Source organism: Musa acuminata, chromosome BXJ1-5 (assembly GCF_036884655.1).
Source record: "Musa acuminata AAA Group cultivar baxijiao chromosome BXJ1-5, Cavendish_Baxijiao_AAA, whole genome shotgun sequence".
NCBI lineage: Eukaryota > Viridiplantae > Streptophyta > Magnoliopsida > Zingiberales > Musaceae > Musa > Musa acuminata.
In genome coordinates this window covers 7060911-7082399 of record NC_088331.1, presented here as the reverse complement: position 1 = coordinate 7082399, position 21489 = coordinate 7060911, and the positions used below count along the sequence as shown (strand labels likewise).

Below are 21489 nucleotides of genomic sequence, written 5' to 3'. Positions count from 1 at the left end.
GGCGGGTGGGAAGTCGAAAGGAGCGGAGGTGGCGTACGATTCACAACCAACGAGCCAACAACTCTCCAAGAAAAAACAAACCAATGTAGCAGAGGAACCTTCTATCTCTCGAAATAGTTTTATTTGGACCGGTAAGCTCAAATGCATCTCTTCCTCTGCAGATTTCGCTTTTAATCTTTTCTTCTTGATTGCTGATTTTAGAAATAGAGGATGGGATCCAATGTAGTCATAGAGAGAGAGAGAGAGAGAGAGAGAGAGAGAGAGTTTGCTCCTGCTAAGAGTTTAACAGAAATTGTTTTTGTAGCTTTTTTTTTTATCATCTGGTTAAAACCTTTATAATGACATCATAATAACAGTTCATGGGTTTGAAACGATAGTAATCTCTCTTTATTTTACCCCATAGTTAATCGATAATTGTATTATACATTAGATTGTTTGATAGTTACTTCAAATTTTGAGACTATTAATCATCCAATCAAATCTTTTATTTCATTTGTTTCGCCCTGACAAACACACAAGAAATAGCCACACAGGCATGCTGTTCTGCCTCTTAAAATTTCCTTTTTTATTTATAGGAGAAAAGAATTTGGTGATGCAGAGTCTGCCTACAACACGTTCCCCATCATCATCATCATCATCACCAGCAGCAGCATTAGCTTTTTACAACTCCACATCTTATACCAAGTAATTAGACAAAGGAAAAAAAAAGTTAAGCATTCCGTCCATAGGATTTAGCTGTTAGCAGGTATGACGACGACGACATTGTTGATCGACGGTTCAGGGAGTTTGAGCAACCACGACAGTCTTAATTCCATGTTGCTTCGCAAACACCTCCTCCCTTTGGGGGCGGTTTGCATACAACACCCATAAGATGAGGCAGAGCATGACCCCTGAGGAGATGAGGCCCAGCCCTGCAGTGACCATCCGTAGATCAAGCTTCAAACGGGGGCAAAAGAAGGTGGTGATGGAGTTGAAAGCCCCTCTGACAAACTGGCAGTTCTGAAGGTTGAGCAAGAAGGGCGTGTAATGATCGAGGGCATAACTCGCATTCACAGCTGCAACCAGCTGGTTGTAAACCTCTGGAGTCACCCCACCTGCGACTGTGCCACAAAGTCCTGAATCTGAGATGACGCAAGTGTAGTTCTGCCATACCTGCAATTGTTCATATAGTGATTAAATATGATTAAGCAGTTGTCATCCCTCAATGAAAAATGATCTTGAATCGAAGGATGGAACTCGTTCTACATGCAAATAGCAACATTAACCACAAAATCAACTACTTCCATTTTTCCACCGGATGACCAAAGAAAAAGATTTAACAATTAAGTTCACGAATTTTACTAAATTCAGATGTGATAATCTTCATCCGCACCTTTGAAGCATTCACAAATGACACTTCCCCAGGTTCACACTGCCGTTCATGCATCCGAGAATCATAAGGAGAGCAGAGAGGTGGCATCAACACTCCAGACTGGTTGTAAGACACAGTTTTAACTTGGGAAGATATTGCGGTGTTGACTACATTGACGAGCTGAACAATCACTTCTTTACTCTGATACAATGTAAGATTTGTTGTTTGCTCATCAACACAAGGAAGAATATTACTAAGTGACGTCTCTGCTCGGGAGTTGTGGACCCATTCGCCCATTGCAGCGCAGGTATCCCCAACGGCACTGAGATTAAATGTACAAAAAGAAACAGGAAATAAGCTCCTCAGGTTTAAGCTCTGTTGAGAACTATGATGTCGCTCAAACCACACATCAAATGAGCTGCATCCAGAATACAAAGACAAAAATATGTAGCAGACTAGCAAGTTTGAGGACACTCTTTGTGTTCTAGGATCAATGGATGACCATATAAAGCTATGTGCCACTCAGAGCATCAAGCAACCAACATCAGAAATTGAGACATTTGAAAAACGATTTAATGAGCATCCTTCGTCAAGTTAGGTTCAGCTCGCAAGTCAATGCATGAGCTGGTAAATAATAGGTATGGGAAACTAAACAGATACTCTGGTAGTCATTTTTTCTTAGGCATAAACATATATTGTTGAAGCAGACTAAACATCAAAAAGCAACCTTTTTTTACTTATGCTGGCAATACTTGTCTTCACTTTTTCTTCTATCTTTGTTTAAGCAACATGAGGATTTCTGTTTATAACAAGTTAACAACAATATATTTAATGGCAAATGCACGCAAATATAGCTGGATGTCTTACTTGCTGACAATAACAAAAAATCCACAGAGAACAAAAGTAACTGCCACCAGCAGCCACCCACTTATGATAAATCTGAAAAATAAAATTCAATCAATAACTACAAATGCTCATCCTAGAAAATCAAATCCAACAATGTATTTTCAAAAATATTATTTGCAGCTCAAGAACTTACATGTAGATGGCATGTTTATGCCTAAGAACTGACAGCACTGCAGCAAACAAGTTAGCAAATCAGTCACTTGGAGACATCAAATCAAAATAACATTTAAGGAACAAAAATACAAGCATTATGAATGAGAAGGTACAAACTTTCTGAAAGGAAAATAAATCACATACAAAAACCAAGGATGGCCAAAAGAAGCATCATAGTTGCTACCACAATTAATGTGCAACGTCTATCAAGACACAAAAAAACACAGACAAAGCATGTTAGCACGTATAAATATATCCTCAGCAATCAACTGGTACGAGAATTTAAGAATCATACATGTCATCAAAAACTTCTCTTATTTTCCCGGAACTTTTAGCTGTTTCACCTGATAGTGTATTAGCAGCATCATTGAGATCAACGTTTATTTTATCAACTTTATTCTGAACATCCCTTGGAAGAGAAAGCTGGTCCACATTGATCGTCTTGGCCAGTAAAAGAAAATCTGTGACATTCTTGAGAACCTGAACAGTGAAGTCTGATTGATTCACAACAAAATCTAAAGTATCCAGTACTTCACCATGGAAGTCATCCTGACCAACTGAAAGAAGAACACATCCAATCCTGAAATTCAGACGTACCATAAAAAAAAAGGTTACTATATTAGAAATTGATAAAATAGGCTTAAACCGCATAAGCAATAAAGTTCAGTGTTCTAAATTCCTAGAAGCTTGTAGGTTCTGTGCATAAGTCCAAGTATTTGTCTGGAAATTTATTTGTTCGCTTTGAATATAAATTATGGTTTTGTTCCAACTATGTTTTTGTTCACTTTCAAAAGGCATAATAACCTTTTGCTAAGTTGGACTGGAAATTTATTGACAAAAGAAATGCAAGGTTTTGCAATTAGGATACGTGAATATTAATTGGAAGATCACACATAAGAAAATACCATGATATAATGCTGCACAGCACTGTGGTTTTTTTTAAGACATATTTCTAGATATTCAAACTCCAACCGCTGCTATAGATTAATCTTTGGTGTGACAAATGTGTCAATAACAATGTCAACACACATGATGGATTCCATAACCCTAGCAATAGAATTTAAAACTCTGCAATGCTAATGAGTTTGAAGGTGCAGAGAATTACAATGCTGCACAAGTGAAAACCAGTAGCAAGAGAAGACAAATCTGCTTTGAGCAAGATGAATTTTTCTCATCGATCTCAATGCTCCATCTATAATAATGATGTGTACCCAAAGCCAGCGCAAACAAAATAAACCATACGAATGCAAGAACAAACCCAGCAGCTCCCGTAAATCCAACGGACTGCAAAATCATTGAAAATGAGCAAAAACAATTACATATGGTTGAATGTTAGTAGTCTATAACAAAAAATAAAAATCATATGAATGAACAAATATACAAATAGACAATTAAGCAAACAGCGATATCAAAATTGAACATGACTGTGGAGTATATGTAGGCTCAAGGAGAGGGAGGGATGGATGGAGAGAGAGAAGCTCGAGGTGGCGGGGGGGCGCGGGCAGGGAGCAGAGAGAAGACAGAGATGCTTTTAAAAGAGGTTTGATGACAATGAACCATCAAATTACATTGAAAATGTATGGAAAACAAATAATAAAGGCCATCAAAGAAATATAGTTCAAGAGTTACAAAATTGAAACGAAATTTCGTTTATAAAGCAAGGAATAAAATGCATATGAAAAATGAACAAGTTCATGATTTAGATAGCAAAATAAAAAAAATTGGAAAAATTGCATGTGTTAATATGTATAGTAAGACAAAAGGGAGGCATGGAAAGACCTGAACTATAAAGATTTGGGCATATAACTTGATAGTGAACAGACCAACTTCAAAAGGTCAATTTCAAGTGTTCAACAGTACTTATGATCAAACATTATGGTTTGCTACACCTTTGTTATATTCCTGCCCCTGTTAACTATGACAAGGTAAATCTTATTCCTATAACAGTCTTCTTTCCTTGCTTTCATTGTGTAAACATATTCATTAAGAATGAGCATTCACAATGTTTCTTCTTATCCACTTCTCTAACAATACCTATTCGGCTATTTGATTGCAAGAACAAGAATTCCGACTCTATTGCTGCAGATCTCATCTTAATTTTCTATGGCCATCTACTGGCCCCTATCATATGATATAGATTGAGCTTGTTACCATTCTAGATGTGTGGATTTGTAAATATGCCCACCAATCTTGATACTTTCCCATCTTACTTATGTCTATTGGCTACTTCGGTAGTTAGTACTGATTGGTGCCTCTGAATAATCATAGGATTACTTGATCTAGTTAAACTTCAAAGTCTATTGTCATGTTTGGTCAGCAAAAATGTGTTAGTGTTTAGTAACATTAGAAAAATAAGTTTTCCATAAGTTTGTTAAGTGTAAGATTTTAAATATCAATTATACGAAGGTGTCAGCTAATTTAGCTAGTAAAGTTTTTAACAGTTTATCACAATTTCCTGGGCTTGAATCTCGCCTTTGCCATTTACCTTTTGCAAAAAAAAAAAAAATCAATTATACTAATCTACAACTTCTGCTCCTCTTTCCCCACCTCTACATCCACCATAGCAGCCTCCTCTGCCTCTGCCCCACTTCTGCATCTGCCGCATCCTCCATTGACAATGCCTCCTCCTCCTCCTCCATACATGTGGCTTCTGGCGCCACCTCCTTTGTTTCCTCCTCCACCTCCTCTCATGGAAACTCCTTCCTTCTCTCTCTATCAATTATCTCCTCTTCCCCCAACTGAACTGATAATGGTCAGCATGGGGACATGCCAACACATGATATGCGTAACATACTGGTATCATACCAATCCGCCTAAGTGACAGTATTGGTATCACACCTAGATTTGGAAGCTCAGCTAAAAGTCCTTTATTTAGTTTACCTTGGAGAATAGAGTCTTGTATGTGGTCAAATAATATCCATTGTAGTGTTGGGGTCATCATAGGTCAGATAAAAATCCTTTTACAATATCTAGAAATTATCTAATGATTGACAGATGTGATGTAAGAAGAATTAATGATGAAGTATTGTCAACTTTGAATAAAATTTTCTTTTACTGGCCAACTATGTATATCTAGTCTTATAAAGTACATGGTCTATTTTCTCTATCACTTCATCGTATCTTATGATTTCTTGTACACTGATGTCCGAGGCCATAAAAATTCAGTCACCAAAAGAATCCTCTTTTTGTCCTGGTATTAATCTCGAAGATCTTATAGTTGCACAATGAAGTTTATTTTAATATTAGATATTTGTAATTTCTAAAGCACCAAGAACCACCATTTATTTTTTTCCTCCAATCTTTTTCTTGTAGTTCTCTCCATTTCTTTTTAATTAAGTACACTGCAGAACAGAGTTGAGATGTCACAAGAAAATATACCGGGATACAATCTTGCAAAAGAATAGCCAAAGACACCAGCGCATTTGGTTTAGGGAAAAAAAATGTCTTGAATTTGACAAAAGAACTCAGGGATCACAAAAAGAGAATAATATGACAAAATCCCTGTCATATTACTGTTACCTAATGATAGTTTCTCTCCCAGTAATCCCTTCCCTCCTCCTTTATTGGAATGGACACCTTTGGTCATTCCTTTGGGTCACTTACTACTTTATATACTACTAAGTAGAACTCACACGCCATGGAAAAGCTTTGTCCATGTAAAAATCAATTGCGACCAATAGAACTCGCAAGCCATGGAAAAGGTTTGCCCATGTAAAAATCAACTGCGACCAATAATGCATTATTTTAACAAAACACAAATCGGATCTATCTGTGGGCAATCGCGACCACTACACCCAAGTTCCAAGCCTACTGGCACAAGAAGAAAAACCTGAGATCCAGTGAATGATCAAATCCACAGTTATTCTTCAAATTATATTACGAATGACACGTATATTAAGAGAAAGAGCTACGATATCTTACCGCCCAATAGTGCTTGTCGGTAACATCCCAACCACCACGATATATACTGAACTTGTTCAGGATATCAGGCCGCCTCGTTCTCTTCTCCGCCAAAACCAGTGGAATCTTCGCATCGGGAGCTAATGCAGGAGGACCCGATGCGACGGGAGAGAACCGCAAGAGTCCATTCGCCCACGGCGCCAAATTCTCCCCTCCTTCAGTGCAACAAAAAGAAGAAGCCCGGAATTGCTCGATCAGGGGCTGAAGAACATATTTATACTAGAAAAAGCTATCTCATTTCCATAACACTGTCGCGAAGACAAAGAAACCCCAAAAAAAGAATCCCCAAGAAGTCACTATTATCTTTTTTGGCAAGAACAAGAAGACCCCATATTTCGCTGAAAACGACCACACCCATCGATCTTAGATGCCACAAGAAACAGGAAACCCCCGGAACAACAAATGCAAGAAAGCAGAACAAAGGGAAGCGGAACGAGAGCGATCGGACCGAGTATAGACTTGGGGGAGATCTCCCCTCCACCGAGGACGACATGCGAAGAAGCCCCGGATGCCGCAGGAGCGGAGGCCAAGAGCATGAGGAGAGAGAAGGCGACGAGACCTCCGACCGTGGCGGCATAGAAAGAGGAGACGATCGGCATGGCCGGCGACTCATAGGAGGGATCGACAGCAGAAGGGATCCATCGAGTGAAGCGACACGAGAGATGGAGGGAGTGAATGGGGGAAGGGTGTCCACATTATATATGTAGAAAGCGAGCGAGACTGAGAGAGAGAGAGAGAGAGAGAGGCGGGGGCGGTAGGAACGCAGCATTAGAGTGGGGCCCGATGCCATGGTCGCAGAAAGAGGGCGACGTGAGCGAGTGTGACGGACTCGAAGCGGTTCGGCTTGTGTGTCGGTTCGCGCACGGCAATTACTTCACCACCCCCGCGCTGTGCCTCCGAATCAATGACGTGGGACAACTTCTGAGCCGGGCCATGTGCCTTCATGTGTGTGGAGCCCAATGACGGCAGACTAAGCGGATGGCAGATCCGTCCATGTGACGGCCACAATGAATACAGCGTTTACGCACGTAGCTTTACGTTGGGGATCCTATGGATCTCAGAAAGGCCACCGGATGGGAAGCCTCATGCCTCCACTTTCCTTCCTATTTCTGCTACCTCCATCACCTTTATCGCCGTCCACACTGCACGCCGAAGTGGCGTAGGTTGGATTGAGTCAGGCCGTGTATACGTATGTTGGAGGCGTTATACTAACTTCAGCGATGATAGTAAGTAAATTAGCAGAAGCAGACAAGTGAATGATGGAACGAATGCACTACCTGAAACCTTTTTGTAGGGTGTGTATATCTTAGCTGTGCCCTTTTGCTTTTAGCTTTCCCTTGTCACGTGGTTGCTCTCCCTCTCTCTTCCTCACTCTCAAAGAGATTACCGATCAGTGTAATATATATTGAGCAATTTTTTAAAAAAATTAAAGTTTTAAGAATTTTTTTCATAGCACTTTTATTTTTTTTAAATTATAGAACGTTTTTTGAAAATTTTATTTTATCTTTATGTTTTCATCGTATCTATGAGTAGAGGATCATTTCCATCCTTAGTTCTCTACAATGTCGTCGTAGCCTTTCTACCTCTCCAATATAGATGATGATAGGACGGGGAGTCGCGAGCAGACGCAAGCCTTCTGACCATCTATACCTTTATCGTTAACCACTTTTGTCTACGTGTTTATCTCAGGCTACCCTCATCCTTTCCCAAGAATTTTTATATATAAGTTTTTTATCGGCTTTGCTTTTGTCTACTAGACAACCCGCTCTCCTCTTTCTACTCACTCTCATCCTCTTCACCTATGACCCGCACCCTCTATTATCTCTTGTGTAGAGGTGGTTAGTGACTATAGCTTAAGGATAAAATTATCTTTTATGAAAAAAAAAAAGAATGTTCTACGAATTTTTTTTAAACTTCAAGATTTTTTCTAAAGAAATTACTTATATATAAGTTATTAATATTTATAAGTTTTGCTGTCCTAAATTAGATTTAGGATATATTTCACTCACAAAGTTCTTATGAGTCCAATTATCAATATGAAAAGATAATTACATTAACGAAGCTATCGTAGAGTCTCACCATTGGTTGGATCAATTAAATCAATATTGTTTAATTGATCCAACATGCATTTGAATATGTTCATATATTCTATTAAATCACTTACCTTTTACATTGTTCGCTTATATAAATTTCCTTTCGAGTATAGCTTATTAAGATTTTAGTCGAATAAGGTTTTCATAATTTGTCTCAAATAATCATGATGGAATCTTCATCAATAATATTATTAATTATGTTATCCATGACGAAATAATATAATAAAGAGGCACATTCTTTGATAAGATATAGGAGTTTTTTTATTGCTTGGAATGGCGACTATCATCTATATTTCTTGCAATAATTTCTTCCTTTACAAAAAGTGATAAAAATAATATATTTATAAATCTAATATTTTGGACATTATTAATATAATTTGTTTGAGAAGAGAAAATTCTCAAAATTAAAAGTAAAATCCTAAATACCAACAACCAAACAATGTCCTTATAACCAAATATAAGAAAAATATCTTATACCAATAAAGTTAAGCTTGAAACACTTATATTTCCTCTCACATAAATTCAAAAATATATATTTCTCTATATATCTCTCACTAAAGTTTCGAAATACATGATATAATCCATCTTGCTACTTTTTAATCATATTCCTAATCTTAATTCAGAATCCTACAATAATTTCAAATCTCACTATGATTACTCTAAATAATTTGAAATCTAATTAAGGTTGCTTAAAATTAGTTTGAATCTAATTAAAATTACTAAAATACTGACACCTTAACAGCCTTCTTAGATCTACCGTGGATTCCACGTAAAGAAGCTCCCGTCGGTCACGTGAGCGGCAGCTGGGGATAATCTTCACAGTTAAACGACAGTTCGATCTAATTGAATTGCTATACGACTGCTGTGATGCGCCACCACTCAACGAACAGTTTTTTATATGGCCAAAAGAACCCTTATATTATGGTCGATAAGTTAGCACGGCTCGATCTGATCCCGGATGCGTAAGATTACTTACGTGGAGACTTGGGTGCCGTAAGTGAGCGCCGAGTCAAATTGGGTTGTGGGCCTCGTCGCCTGCTTTGTCATTGTCAGCCCCTACACTTAGGTCGAGGTCGGGAGGAGGATTTTCTGACTCAATCCCTCCGAAGCTGAGTGAAATAAGAGTGAGTTGAGTATGTGAAATCTCCTCCCATTGGTAAGAGGGTTGGCTTTTATACATGCAAAGGGGTGGTCAGGCATACATGGTCATTTAATGGCTATCAACTCCTCGGGAGGATGGCTTATACCATGCGGACGAACATCAATTGACTCGTACAGGTTGTCATCGTGCAGCATCATTTTGAGTTTTGCATAACGACTTCATGATGTTCGGCGTCGACTTGTACGACACCGAGCGAGATGGCTTGTTTCCTACGGACAAGCATCAATCGGCTCATATGGGTCTTCGTCGTGTGATGTCATTCCGAGCTTTCCGGGACAGTTCCGTGGTGTTCGACGCCGAACAACGCGGAGATCGTGTGGTCATCTCGTTCAGATTTAAGATGTCGTATCGTGTCAGTCAGAAGGTCCTTCGTCAATCCTATCACGGTCCTCATCAGCTGCCACGTGGATGTGCTGAAAGTGCCACATCACCAAGTATGTCTTCAGCGAGATAAACGTACCCATAACTCATCGTAACAAACAGCAGATTTGCTCGTCTCGTGGCGATTAATTAGCGGTTTCATTTATTCTCATTTCACTGTAACCAGCCGGCAAATTTGAATTAGGACGGAGGAGGCAGGTAAAATAGGCACACTGAGGTGAGTTTGTTGGGACCGAGTGGGCTGGGGTTTGGGTGAGGTTTCGCCGAGCGATCCGACCCGTCGCGTGCACAGCGTCCAAAACCCTAGCCGCTCCTCCGCCGCTTCCGATATAAAGTCACCTTGTCTCGCTTTTCTACTATTCGCTTCAAAACCTAGCCGCGGCCGCCACTCTCTCTCTTTCCTCCTCCTCCTCTTCCCCGTCCTCTACGGTATTCGAAGATGGCCGACACCCTGGTCCTCCGCGGCACGATGCGCGGCCACACCGACATGGTGACGGCCATCGCTGCCCCCATCGATAACTCCGACATGATCGTTTCCTCATCCCGGGACAAGTCTGTACTCGTCTGGCACCTTACCAAGGATGCTCCTTCTGCTTCTGGGGATGGGACCGCCACCGGCTCCTCCTACGGCGTTCCAAAGCGCCGCCTCACCGGCCACTCCCACTTCGTCCAGGATGTGGTCCTCTCCTCTGACGGCCAGTTTGCCCTCTCCGGCTCCTGGGACGGCGATCTCCGTCTCTGGGACTTGTCCACCGGCGTTACCACCCGCCGCTTTTCTGGTCATACCAAGGACGTTCTATCCGTTGCCTTCTCCATCGACAACCGTCAAATCGTCTCCGCCTCCCGCGATCGCACCATCAAGCTCTGGAACACCCTCGGCGAGTGCAAGTACACCATCCAGGATGCCGACGCCCACACCAACTGGGTCAGCTGCGTCCGCTTCAGCCCCAATGCTTACCAGCCTACCATAGTCTCTGCCTCCTGGGACCGCACCATCAAGGTCTGGAATCTGACCAACTGCAAGCTCCGCTGCACTCTCGCTGGCCACGCCGGCTATGTCAACACAGTTGCTGTCAGCCCCGATGGCTCCCTCTGCGCCAGCGGTGGCAAGGATGGGGTCACACTGCTCTGGGACCTCGCGGAGGGGAAGCGCCTCTACTCACTCGATGCTGGGGCCATCATCCACTCGCTCTGCTTCAGTCCCAACCGGTACTGGCTTTGCGCTGCTACTCAGGAGAGCGTCAAGATCTGGGACCTTGAGAGCAAGTCCATCGTGCAGGATCTTAAGCCTGAAACCACTGGCACCAAGAACCAGGTAGTTTTTTTTGTTTAGTTTTATGACACTAAAACAATTAATCTTTTTGCATGTTTTAGATTGTGTATGTATATTTCAATGATTACCTTTGCTGTTTGCTAGATCCAATAAGTTTGTGGCTCTGCCATCTTTGTTCATATTTTGCTTTCGTCTCTAGATAATAGAATGAAAAAACATTCATTTATTTTTTGTTGAAATAATGGCTTTATTTGTGTTCCACTCTTAAATATTTGTTCCTTGGACATTGACTAGATGGTAATTTTTGTATTAGTTTGAATATAACGTCAAGTGGTTTTTCTGAATTTGTCTCATCATTTTCTGAGTTTTTATTATTCAGAAATCAGCAATGATGCAATATGGTTGTAAGTGTTATTATTTCGTTACACATGATTTATTTTTGCTGGGTTTTCTCAATTTTCGAAAACCTTTTGTTTCTTTTTCGAATTCTTGTTCTAACTTTATCTGTTAGATTCTCAATAGAAATTGCTGAGACTAGTGCAAAATTTCTGGTCATTGGTTAGAAACCTAACCGTAGCCAGAATCTCAGATCATTTATATTGCTGTAGCTAGAACCTTTCACAAGATTCTGTTTTATATTAACTGACGTTGAATATTTGTATGGCAAGTCTGACATGTTTCTGTAAACGATCAACTTAGGATTTCCATGATCAAAGGTCCTACTAAATTCTACATAAATTAGATCCCTAGTTATTATCCTAAAGTTCTTTATTTATTAATACAGATGAGGTGCATTTTTCTGCATGTGAAGTTAGATATTGAGTCCTGTTTTGGATTAACTCATGGATTTGTCTGCCTTGGGACAGAACTTGAGATGATCAGGCTGGTTTATCTGATGGATCTTGATTTATCTTGAATTAGTTTTGACAGTCTTTCAGAAAATGTAGTACACTATAAAGTATGGCATATGTTTTGGTTAACTGTTGGATCTACCTGCTTCTGCAGTATTTGAGTAGTTGCTTAATCTTATTTAACTGACAGATCTAGTTTTATCTTTACTGATATTGACAAGTGCTAGTTTTATCTCTAGGGACTTGCATGCATTTCTTTTTACGTATGAACTTACATAACTTTGCACTCGTGCATGTTTTTTAAGTATATTATGTGTATTATTTCCCCGGAAATCTTTGTATGTCATAGTTGCATAACCTTTAATATCTAAAGCTATTGCCACCATGTCAAATTACATAGTGTCAAATTGTTGTGATGAATCTTGACCATTGCACCAAATTTTGATACAATGCATTTAATTTTCCAAAAGGAGTTTTCTATCTGAATTGGTAATAAATATTTTAGATTGATAGCTGGACCTTTTTACAGATTCACCATTAGACATTTCCTTATTGTGATGACAGTAGTGTTTGTAACCTTCGAGAACATTTGTGATATGGAAAAGATTAGACTGGTAAAATAAACCAAGTTGTGATTAAACTAGAAATCTCTTTGCAGCAATTCTTGTCTTGCACCTGCTGCAGACAGTTCTGATCATGGCCTTGCTGATTGTCTTCTGATGAGATGTCTTTCTATAGGTTTGGTTGGACAGTCAAATTGGGAATATATAATAAAGTAATAGGTTTTCTCTTAAATATGCAATCATAAAAATTTGCTTCTGTGTTTGAGCTTATGAGTTACGATTGCGTCTCATGTTGTTCGATAATTATCTGATTAGATGATATGGTCGACTTAGCTCTTGGTCTTTAACTGTTTCTGTAGATGTTGTACTGCACAAGCTTGACTTGGAGCGCAGATGGTAGCACACTATTCACTGGTTACACCGACGGAACCATCAGAGTTTGGGAGATTCGGTACTAGAGGTAGAGAGGGAAGGCGAATAGGAATTTCTCTCGTGCTCCTCTTTTTTTTTTGCTTTGGAAAGAACATTGCATGTTTCTGGTTTTTATTTTAATCTTTTTTGGAGCAATTGCAAGGCACATTTCTGGCAATCTTATGACAGTCTGTTTTTTTGGGCAATATTAAGTGTTTTTTGGAGCAATATCTCTCGTGTGGTTTTTACGGTAATCTGCCATTTGTAGTTATCTCCTGGAAAAATTTCTATGCCTGCTTTTTCTTTTAAAATTTTACAGTGTCTTGACAACGTCAAATATAGAGTTATTACACGTCAAATATAGCTTTTTGTACAAGCTACGATGCCTCTATCTTCAGCTAATTAGCTGTGGTAAGTCGGTGAAAGGGTTGGGCGTGTAAAAGGAATAGTTAGGGAGTATTGCGCTAGCGTTAAAAAAATTTCTGCGTGTTGTTTAAATGCTGCTTTTTCGTAGTAGTTCAAATATTTGTTTTGGAAGGACAGTGGTGGATCGTGTTGTATGGACATGGCCATCTCTCTCTGGCTTTGCGATAGATATGATCACTCTTTCTTGAAAGATAAATTCGCCCGTTGAAGATAAAATTGAAGTTGGATCGGTTTCCATGGTTTTGATTTTGATTCTGAGTTTTGGTGCAGCAGTTAATCATGTGAATGTGATTAAGCGACTCTTATGGCTAATCACTTATCTCAACACTCTCAACAATTTTTAAAATTTTATTATATTTTATATTTTTTAGTATGTTATCAAATTTACTTATAGATTGTTTTTTATAGTTAATTATTTTTTAATATTTTGATCTTTATATTTTAAAAAATTATATTTGTAAATCAAGACTCATAAACTAGTAAGGTGGATCCCCTCTCCTAATGACAGTTGAATCAATACCTGTTACGACAGAAGTCAGAAGACTCGTTATGGAGGAAATTGTTAAGGTGGAGTCACTCTCTCGCTTATGGTGGTCGAATCAAGACTCATCATGACAAAAGTTGTTATAGTAGATTGATATCGATACTCCGATTATGATGGTCAAATTAAGACATGTTACGATGAATTTGATATCGATGCTTTCGCTACGATGGACGAATCAAGACTCGCTATGGTGGATCGATACTCTGATACTCCCGCTATGATAATCGAATTAAGACCCATTATGGTGGATTGTTACTGATCCTCACACTCAAGTGGTCAAGCCAACATTTGTTATTGTGGATCTACTCCTGTGCAGAATGGGGAGAATGAAGATAGAGGAAGGAAAAAATATAAAGGTCCCTTAAGCCAACACTCGGCTAAACAATGATTGCCCTAATAAGAAAGCATAACCCGCCCCAAACAGGCCTCACACCAACCATCACCGTGCCAGCAATAACGATCACATCACCATACAAGAATGTAGGAAAAGTGATGTCCTTCAAGACATGCTCTCACCACGTAAGCACTTCAAGACATGCCCTCACCACGTAAGCAACATTAGGCAAAAACCTAGGAACCGCTTACTCCTTATGGCCTCCAACAGGAGTCCACGTTGCCTGCCTCATATTCTCGAAATGGGCTCGCAAGACCCACTCATCACCGATCTCGTAGTTGGAAAAAATAATGACTCCGCATGAATGATAAAGAGACCACACCTTACCCGACCCAAAGAAGCAAGGAAGCATCATCTCGATAGTCCCTAGATGTCGCCCCTGGGGACACACGTCGACAAGCTACCCGCATTAAATGCCTCCTCCATGCAAGGTAAGGGAGATCTTGACGACGACTCGTATGCTCTACCTAGTGCCTAGGTATAAAAGCCAAGCCCCGAGCCAAGTCAGGACAAGTGGGCAAGAGCTCTTCATTCTCTCACTTACATTGTTAACCTCCTTTCATCTCTCTAACTTAAGTATCGGAAAGATCAGTAGGCGACCCAACTGTCCAACCCGACTTCACCATACGAGGATTGGACCGCCCCCGGCACCATCCGGAGACACAGCCAAGAGGCGACCCAACTTCACCGTACAAGGGCCAAACCGCTCCCCACGAACCACCTTTCCCCAGTGGGCTCTCCACGTCGGTTCATTACGTCGACTCTCCGCGTTAGCAAAGAGGAGCCATAAAAAAACCCCTGCACCTTCGATAATAAATCAACCAAGCCGACTCACGAGTCGACAATCTCTGTTAACACCACTAAAGCAGCTTCCTTAGACGCCCAATTACAATGACAACGAAGCCACCGGGTTAGAGGAATTGCAGCGATACGTGTTCCGCTGTTTGAATAATAAAACGATGTTACCTTTTTCACTTCAACGAATAAACAAGCAATCAAATACCTCAGTCAACATCGTCAAACGCTCTGCTGTATATACGCAGATCGTATCCACTTAAATCAAGCAAAAAAAAAAATTATTGCCATTTGTTCTTCCAAACAAAGACTACTCTTCCCTCGTATCAAATAAACAAAAGAAAAGAAATAGTCGGTATTAGGATATACCTCCGCAGTGGTACAGGCGCCTCGGTACAACCACAAAGGCATCTATCTTATTCAAGGAAACAACAAACACAGCATCGTGCGTGCACAAATGAATGTTCAGTTGACAGACCAATCAGGGTTCAAAATCTTATTTATCCATTTACTGTCCTTTTTCTTTTTTTTGTGGTGATGGTGCCTAATTCTTCACGGTGGTCACATGCTTCAAAAGCATTTGACCCACATCGTTGGAAATATTGGCTGCCTGTGACTTGAGGTGCTGGATCTTTTCCTCAGTTTCTAGCTCAAGCCGCTTAACATTTGCACCAGAATCTCCACTGCTCTGTTTTGTCACAACAAGTAACAGGAAGCTAAATGCGCAATAATAGTATGTTATAGAAGGCCAAAACCCAAGGCATCGGCAGCCACTCACCTGAGCAACCTTCTTCTGAAACTCGGCTTCCATTTGTGCCCGATATGCAGCAATCTCCTTATCTGCTTCTTCTTTAGCCTGCTTCAGCCTTGCCATTTTGGCTGTGGTACAAATATGATTCTTCTATTAGCTCATTCATCCACCAGATTTCGACAATAAATGGGCTCTTTTTTCCTTGAATTTTAATGTCAAATCCATTTATATTATTTTATTCCAACTAGCTTTTTCCAATGATGAGAAAATAAACCAACACTCGAAGAATTAATAATCTAAACTGAAATGAGTTTTTTTTTTCCAATGCTACATATGTCCAGAAACTAGAAACTAAAAAAACAAAACAAAACAAAACTAGAAGCTTCAATAAATTTCATTAAACTGATGGAATCAGGGTAACAATCATCGACTAGTAGTAAAGCTTGTCTGATATATACAGAAAGAAATAAACCATATCAGGCAAATCTTTGACATAAGTATTAAAAGTATCCCTATGTCTACCAAATATCAAAGTAACCATCAAAAGTGGCTCCAAATTTGCGTACCCAAATTTCCAGAGGCTATCGCTTTCTTATGCAATGTTCATTCTCAATGATCTTTATTTTGTTGCAACCTTTTCAATGAGTTCTATGCAACAAGTGGCACATGCTTATTTGACTTGATTAATGATTTTAACTCTACAAGAAAATTGAAATATTACAAAAAAGAAAGCCTGTCTAGCTTCATCCCTAAGAGTTATTCTTTGAATCAAACAGAGTCTTAACTCCTTTTTTTTTCCTTTCTCGTTTCACTAATCATCTAATATTTCATATCTTTATCCAAGAAACCCTCAGTGCATTTGTCATGATGAGTTATAAGATTTTATCAACACTAAACTTAATTTATGAAAAGAAAACATGCACGAAAGATTCTATGGCTGGTCTTCAGACATCGCTGAAGGTTTGGTTTTCATATTATTCAGTTTTTCTAAGACACACACTAGCAATTGCCTCAAATAGCATGACAATATACAATCTAGCAACCCAACGACTGCTAGCCACTAGTCACTAAGAAAGAAATGACAATATACATATCCTTCCATATGCATTATATTTCCCTAAATCCTCATTCTCAGGGTATCGTCATAAAAAATATTTTCCTGGTTGAATATTTGAGATTTTAGTTTCATGCATCAAGCTGCAAATTCAAGGTACACCAAAACCAACAAATATCAGATAGAAAAACTATATGAAGCTCATTTACAGAAATGCTATATATTATAGATTTGAGCTCTGCTTTTTAACAGAACTAACCATTTCTAGCCTCATTGACAATGCGTTGTGCTTCCTGCTCTGCAGCCAACAATTGCTGAATTCCACTCTGACGCCTGTTGGAATCCATCTTCTAGCTCCTATCAAGAAAACAGACTGAACACAAATGTGTCCATATTGCATGTAAATTGTTATTATAAAAAACAGATTAAGGTGACAAATTTTGATTAATATAAAGCAAGTATCAAAATTATATTCAACAGAAGTAACTAATTCCGTGGGGTTTAGCTCATGTCTCTCTAGCTAAAGAAACATAGGGAACATTAACATTGTACCAGGGATAGCTCTCTTCTATATTCTGAAAAAGCACCATACACAAAAAATCTCATTGGAGTCAAATGCATAATAAGTAAAATTGGATTGAGCAAAACATTCTGATCCAAAACAAACATCGCAAATACATTGCAAATTTTAGTTCAAATTTGAGGTTTAGTAAAATAGAAGTGATCGTCCTACCACATATGCCATAATGTAGAGATGACAGAAACAGTGTAACCAACTAGGATAAAGAGACTCCCAATGATTACTTATAAATGCCAAGTGATACAGACAAAAACGTTGTAGGGAATTGTATTAGATATGCCATTATATATGGCTAAAAGATAAAAAAAAATCATCAAACGAGTCTTGCAACTGATAATCTTATTCTACTTTGCATCAACCCATTTATATTGATAAATTGAAGAGGAATGTCCAAATCCATTGATAAATGGTTCTGATCAGATAGTGTGAGGACAGGGACAGAGTGAACTGCATTAGGAAGTGCTTTGAGGATCTTTTTTGTTTCTCATATTCAAGGTTAGAGCCACTAAAGAGCTCAGTTCATAGCTGTTACCAAAACTCAAGTTTATCAAAACTTTAGAAGATCATAATCCTTGTATCATATTCAAGGCGAGAATCATTAAAGAGCTCAGAGTACAGACGTTACCATATGTCTAAGTTTATTAAAACTTTAGACCTCAAACTGGTAGAGAAAGATTGATAGGCTGTGAATCATAATCAGATTTGAACTACTCGATAAGTTAAACACCGCACAAACCAGGGGATCACCCTGCCATGCACCTAAGTGGACAGAACAATGAGTGCCGTTCGTGGTTAACACAGCACAGCCATTCAAAGAGAGGCCAATACGATATATCTCCACCACTTATTTACATGACTATTGCTGATTTCATCGAGGAGTCATGCGATAGTAAGCAAACATAACCCAACCGGCGAAGAACCACGGCAAAGGACTCCAAAACTGATGTGAGCAAATGCGATCCCGCACAAAACAATGAGAAGCCTTTTGTAAGATTTTCAAGGCTTTTCTCCACAGAATTGGAGTCGCAAACACAGGAAATGTACGGAAAGATTACGAAGAACAATCAACACGAGCACATCCAGTCTCTCCAAGTAGAAGATTCGAGCACGAATCCTTTTCTGCGGACTTGAAGAAGAAAAGATAGCCAACCCCTTTCATCAGGAATCGGAACCCACAAAAATCAACCAGTTAAAGGAAATCCAAGATAGTTCCATGTAGATCTAGCAATCACTCCTAACGAGAAGAAGACTACAACACCCACCAAGTTACTGGTCATCAACAGTCAAAACAACGCTTGGAGATCGCAAAGCCATCACGACCGCTGTGATTACCGAAAATTCAGCAAATATAGGGAGGAAAAAGGAAAACAAAAAGTGCTCCGAAGAAGAAAAGCAAGAAGATCGAACATAGCATCGAGATCTAACCCATGTATAACTAAGAAAACAACGAGATCCCATTTGAGATCGGCAAAAAGGAAGGGAAACAGAACATGGGAGAAAGGGGGAAAGACGTACCTCCTCTGAGCGAAGACGAAGAGGAAGAACAGGCGACGGCGATGGGGATGGGGATTTGGTTGGCCCTTATTTCTTGGATTCCACCGACCCGATGTCTCAGGAGACGTGCCCTGATCCATTATAATATTCTATTATTCCATCATTATTATTATATTAATTATTACTGGTACTAATATTGTAATAGGCTGCCCAGCCCAGCCCGGCCCGGGCCATATGGGCCCACATATTTTCAGAACTAACTGATTTCTCTCTTCTACCAGTAATTGTGATTATTTTGTTATTCTTTTATTACTCTAAAAAACACTTTCTGAAAGGATGCATGTAAAATAAGTAAATATGATACTTCTTATAGAAGTATTCGATGAGAATCCTATAGAATCGAACTAATATTGAATTAATTATATTATTCATAAATTATAATTTAGAGGTTAGGGTAGGAATGCAATAAACCATATGTAAGGATTTGGTCATTCCATTGGTAACAATCCCGTTGCTAAGTGCTAATCCACACTTCCTCCTTTCATTTATTTTTAGGAGAATTAAATTTACGTCCCTAATTTTTTTTACTTATTGAAAATTGTGACCCATCCAATTTTTGATTTAAATGCTGGAGTGTAACTGTGGATGTCTTCACATCCCAAGTATTTACTGATCCACTTTGTATTAGAATTGGCATCTGTTATTTACGGAGGATTTGTTTGCCTTGTTTTCTTTTCTTTTAATTATTTTTATGTAAAATATCTTTTGAACTGGGTTACTGAACAACCAAAGCTACACACAAAGTGCAGGGCGAGAGCGGTAGATTGTTCTGATTCATGAGATAGGCATAATATTAATACCCTCCAATTTACGAGGACTAATAAATAATAAAAATTGAAAAAAATTGAAAACGATCGATCTTTTAAGGACAACATACCTAAACTTCCCTAGATACCACTTGGTTGATATCTCGAACCATGCCTCTATATTAATGATGACAGCAAGCTGCCCTCGTTAAGTGTTCTACCATTCAAAGTAAAAGGGTCTTGGCTAACGCATGATCAGATTGCTCGGTGTCCAGGTATAAAGGTCATGCACTAGGCCAAGCCAAGGAAGTAGACAATAACTTCTCTATTCTCTTATTTACATAGTTTATACTATTGTCTCCCTCCCTCTCTCCCTCTCGTTGACTTAAACATTGGAGTGGTCGAAAGCCCCCCGATACAGACCTATTATGTAGGGCTACCAACGATCATCACTAGGAGATAACCGTGCAACAAGAAAGACTCTTGTTCCTCTACCCGACCTCTCTATCTCTAAAGTCATATCATCCTCGACGAATCATCTTCCCATCAGACCTCCTACTCCGGTTTGCCACGCCAACACCCACGTCAATACAAAGAAGTCATGCGAAAAGCACATGCACCTACAACAGTAAATCAACCGAACCATCGCACGTATTTGTGACTGGTATGCAATTGACATATATTTAATTGCTGTGTGAGAACATTTGCTTTCGAAAAGTGCCAAAACACTAAACAACACGGAAGCTAAAAACATTTATCACTCTCAACACCCTTCAAATAATTATTTGACTGGTACGTATCAAATCGACTTAAGAGACATGTTAGGCTGATGTTGCACTTTTCGAGTTGAAAGAGGCGCAAGAATCCACCGAGTCTACTGTGGGAATCCATGTAAGAAGATATGGGGTCCTTTGTTTAATGGGGACACTCATTTGCCATCGGCAGCAGAAGTCACTGCCGACGTTGCTTGAATTGTTAGAACAGGCTATGAACACAGCTGGAAACAAGATGTGTGGGGGTGTTAACCTCATATCAACTCAAAAGCAAGCCAGCTCAATGGAGAAGGGAAAGGACTTCCTTGGAGTGGTGGCGGTGAGTGGGCCTTCCTCCCGATTCTGGCAATCCTGGATGTCGCCATCCACATCCATTGGTGGAGTGTTTCCATCCATGTCCAGTCGTCGGATGCCACGGAAGCAACAAGAACACCAATAGATAGAGATTAAAGACGGATGCAGTAAATTTTGGTGTTCCAGAATGAGTTGTTCCGGTTTTGGAAATCGGAATCGAATCGGTTCTCTGAAAATTTTTTTTATTATATTTATTCATCCAATTAATCATTTATTAAACTGTTTGAATGAATAGATTCATCATTTAGAGAGTGTTTGTGATACAGAACAAAAACAAAATCAAGAAAAATAACTCCAGTAGACTAACCTTAAAAGTGAAGACGACAGAAATCAACTCCTCCTAGTGGAGAATATCTTTGTAATATTTAAATATATTATTTTTTAGTAATTTCATAGACTTAGAAGGGGTTTTTA

General features: G+C 39.3%; 3 protein-coding genes across 4 annotated transcripts; 1 reads left to right on the top strand and 2 right to left on the bottom strand.

Annotated features, from left to right (window-relative positions):
- Nucleotides 1–541: 541 nt before the first annotated feature.
- On the bottom strand, nucleotides 542–7052 carry LOC135673449 (uncharacterized). 2 transcript variants are annotated; one of them, XM_065182432.1, is made up of 9 exons: nucleotides 6819–7052; nucleotides 6332–6525; nucleotides 3516–3694; nucleotides 2706–2990; nucleotides 2555–2613; nucleotides 2391–2427; nucleotides 2219–2290; nucleotides 1373–1673; nucleotides 542–1152 (listed from the first exon to the last, which is right to left on the bottom strand). In XM_065182432.1, the coding sequence occupies exons 1-9, from the start codon at nucleotides 6967–6969 to the stop codon at nucleotides 778–780; spliced, it is 1653 nt and encodes a 550-aa protein (XP_065038504.1). In that variant the 5' UTR covers nucleotides 6970–7052; the 3' UTR covers nucleotides 542–777. The 2 variants fall into 2 exon arrangements, with proteins under 2 accessions (XP_065038504.1, XP_065038505.1); XM_065182433.1 differs by lacking the exon at nucleotides 2555–2613 and having other exon boundaries at nucleotides 2755–2990.
- Nucleotides 7053–10361: 3309 nt separating this feature from the next.
- On the top strand, nucleotides 10362–13332 carry LOC135673448 (small ribosomal subunit protein RACK1-like). The gene is made up of 2 exons (XM_065182430.1): nucleotides 10362–11321; nucleotides 13053–13332. The coding sequence occupies exons 1-2, from the start codon at nucleotides 10446–10448 to the stop codon at nucleotides 13149–13151; spliced, it is 975 nt and encodes a 324-aa protein (XP_065038502.1). The 5' UTR covers nucleotides 10362–10445; the 3' UTR covers nucleotides 13152–13332.
- Nucleotides 13333–15482: 2150 nt separating this feature from the next.
- Nucleotides 15483–19275, bottom strand: LOC135673447 (V-type proton ATPase subunit G-like). Its single transcript, XM_065182429.1, has 4 exons — nucleotides 19164–19275; nucleotides 17328–17441; nucleotides 16042–16142; nucleotides 15483–15951 (listed from the first exon to the last, which is right to left on the bottom strand). The coding sequence occupies exons 2-4, from the start codon at nucleotides 17413–17415 to the stop codon at nucleotides 15808–15810; spliced, it is 333 nt and encodes a 110-aa protein (XP_065038501.1). The 5' UTR covers nucleotides 17416–17441; nucleotides 19164–19275; the 3' UTR covers nucleotides 15483–15807.
- Nucleotides 19276–21489: the final 2214 nt, after the last annotated feature.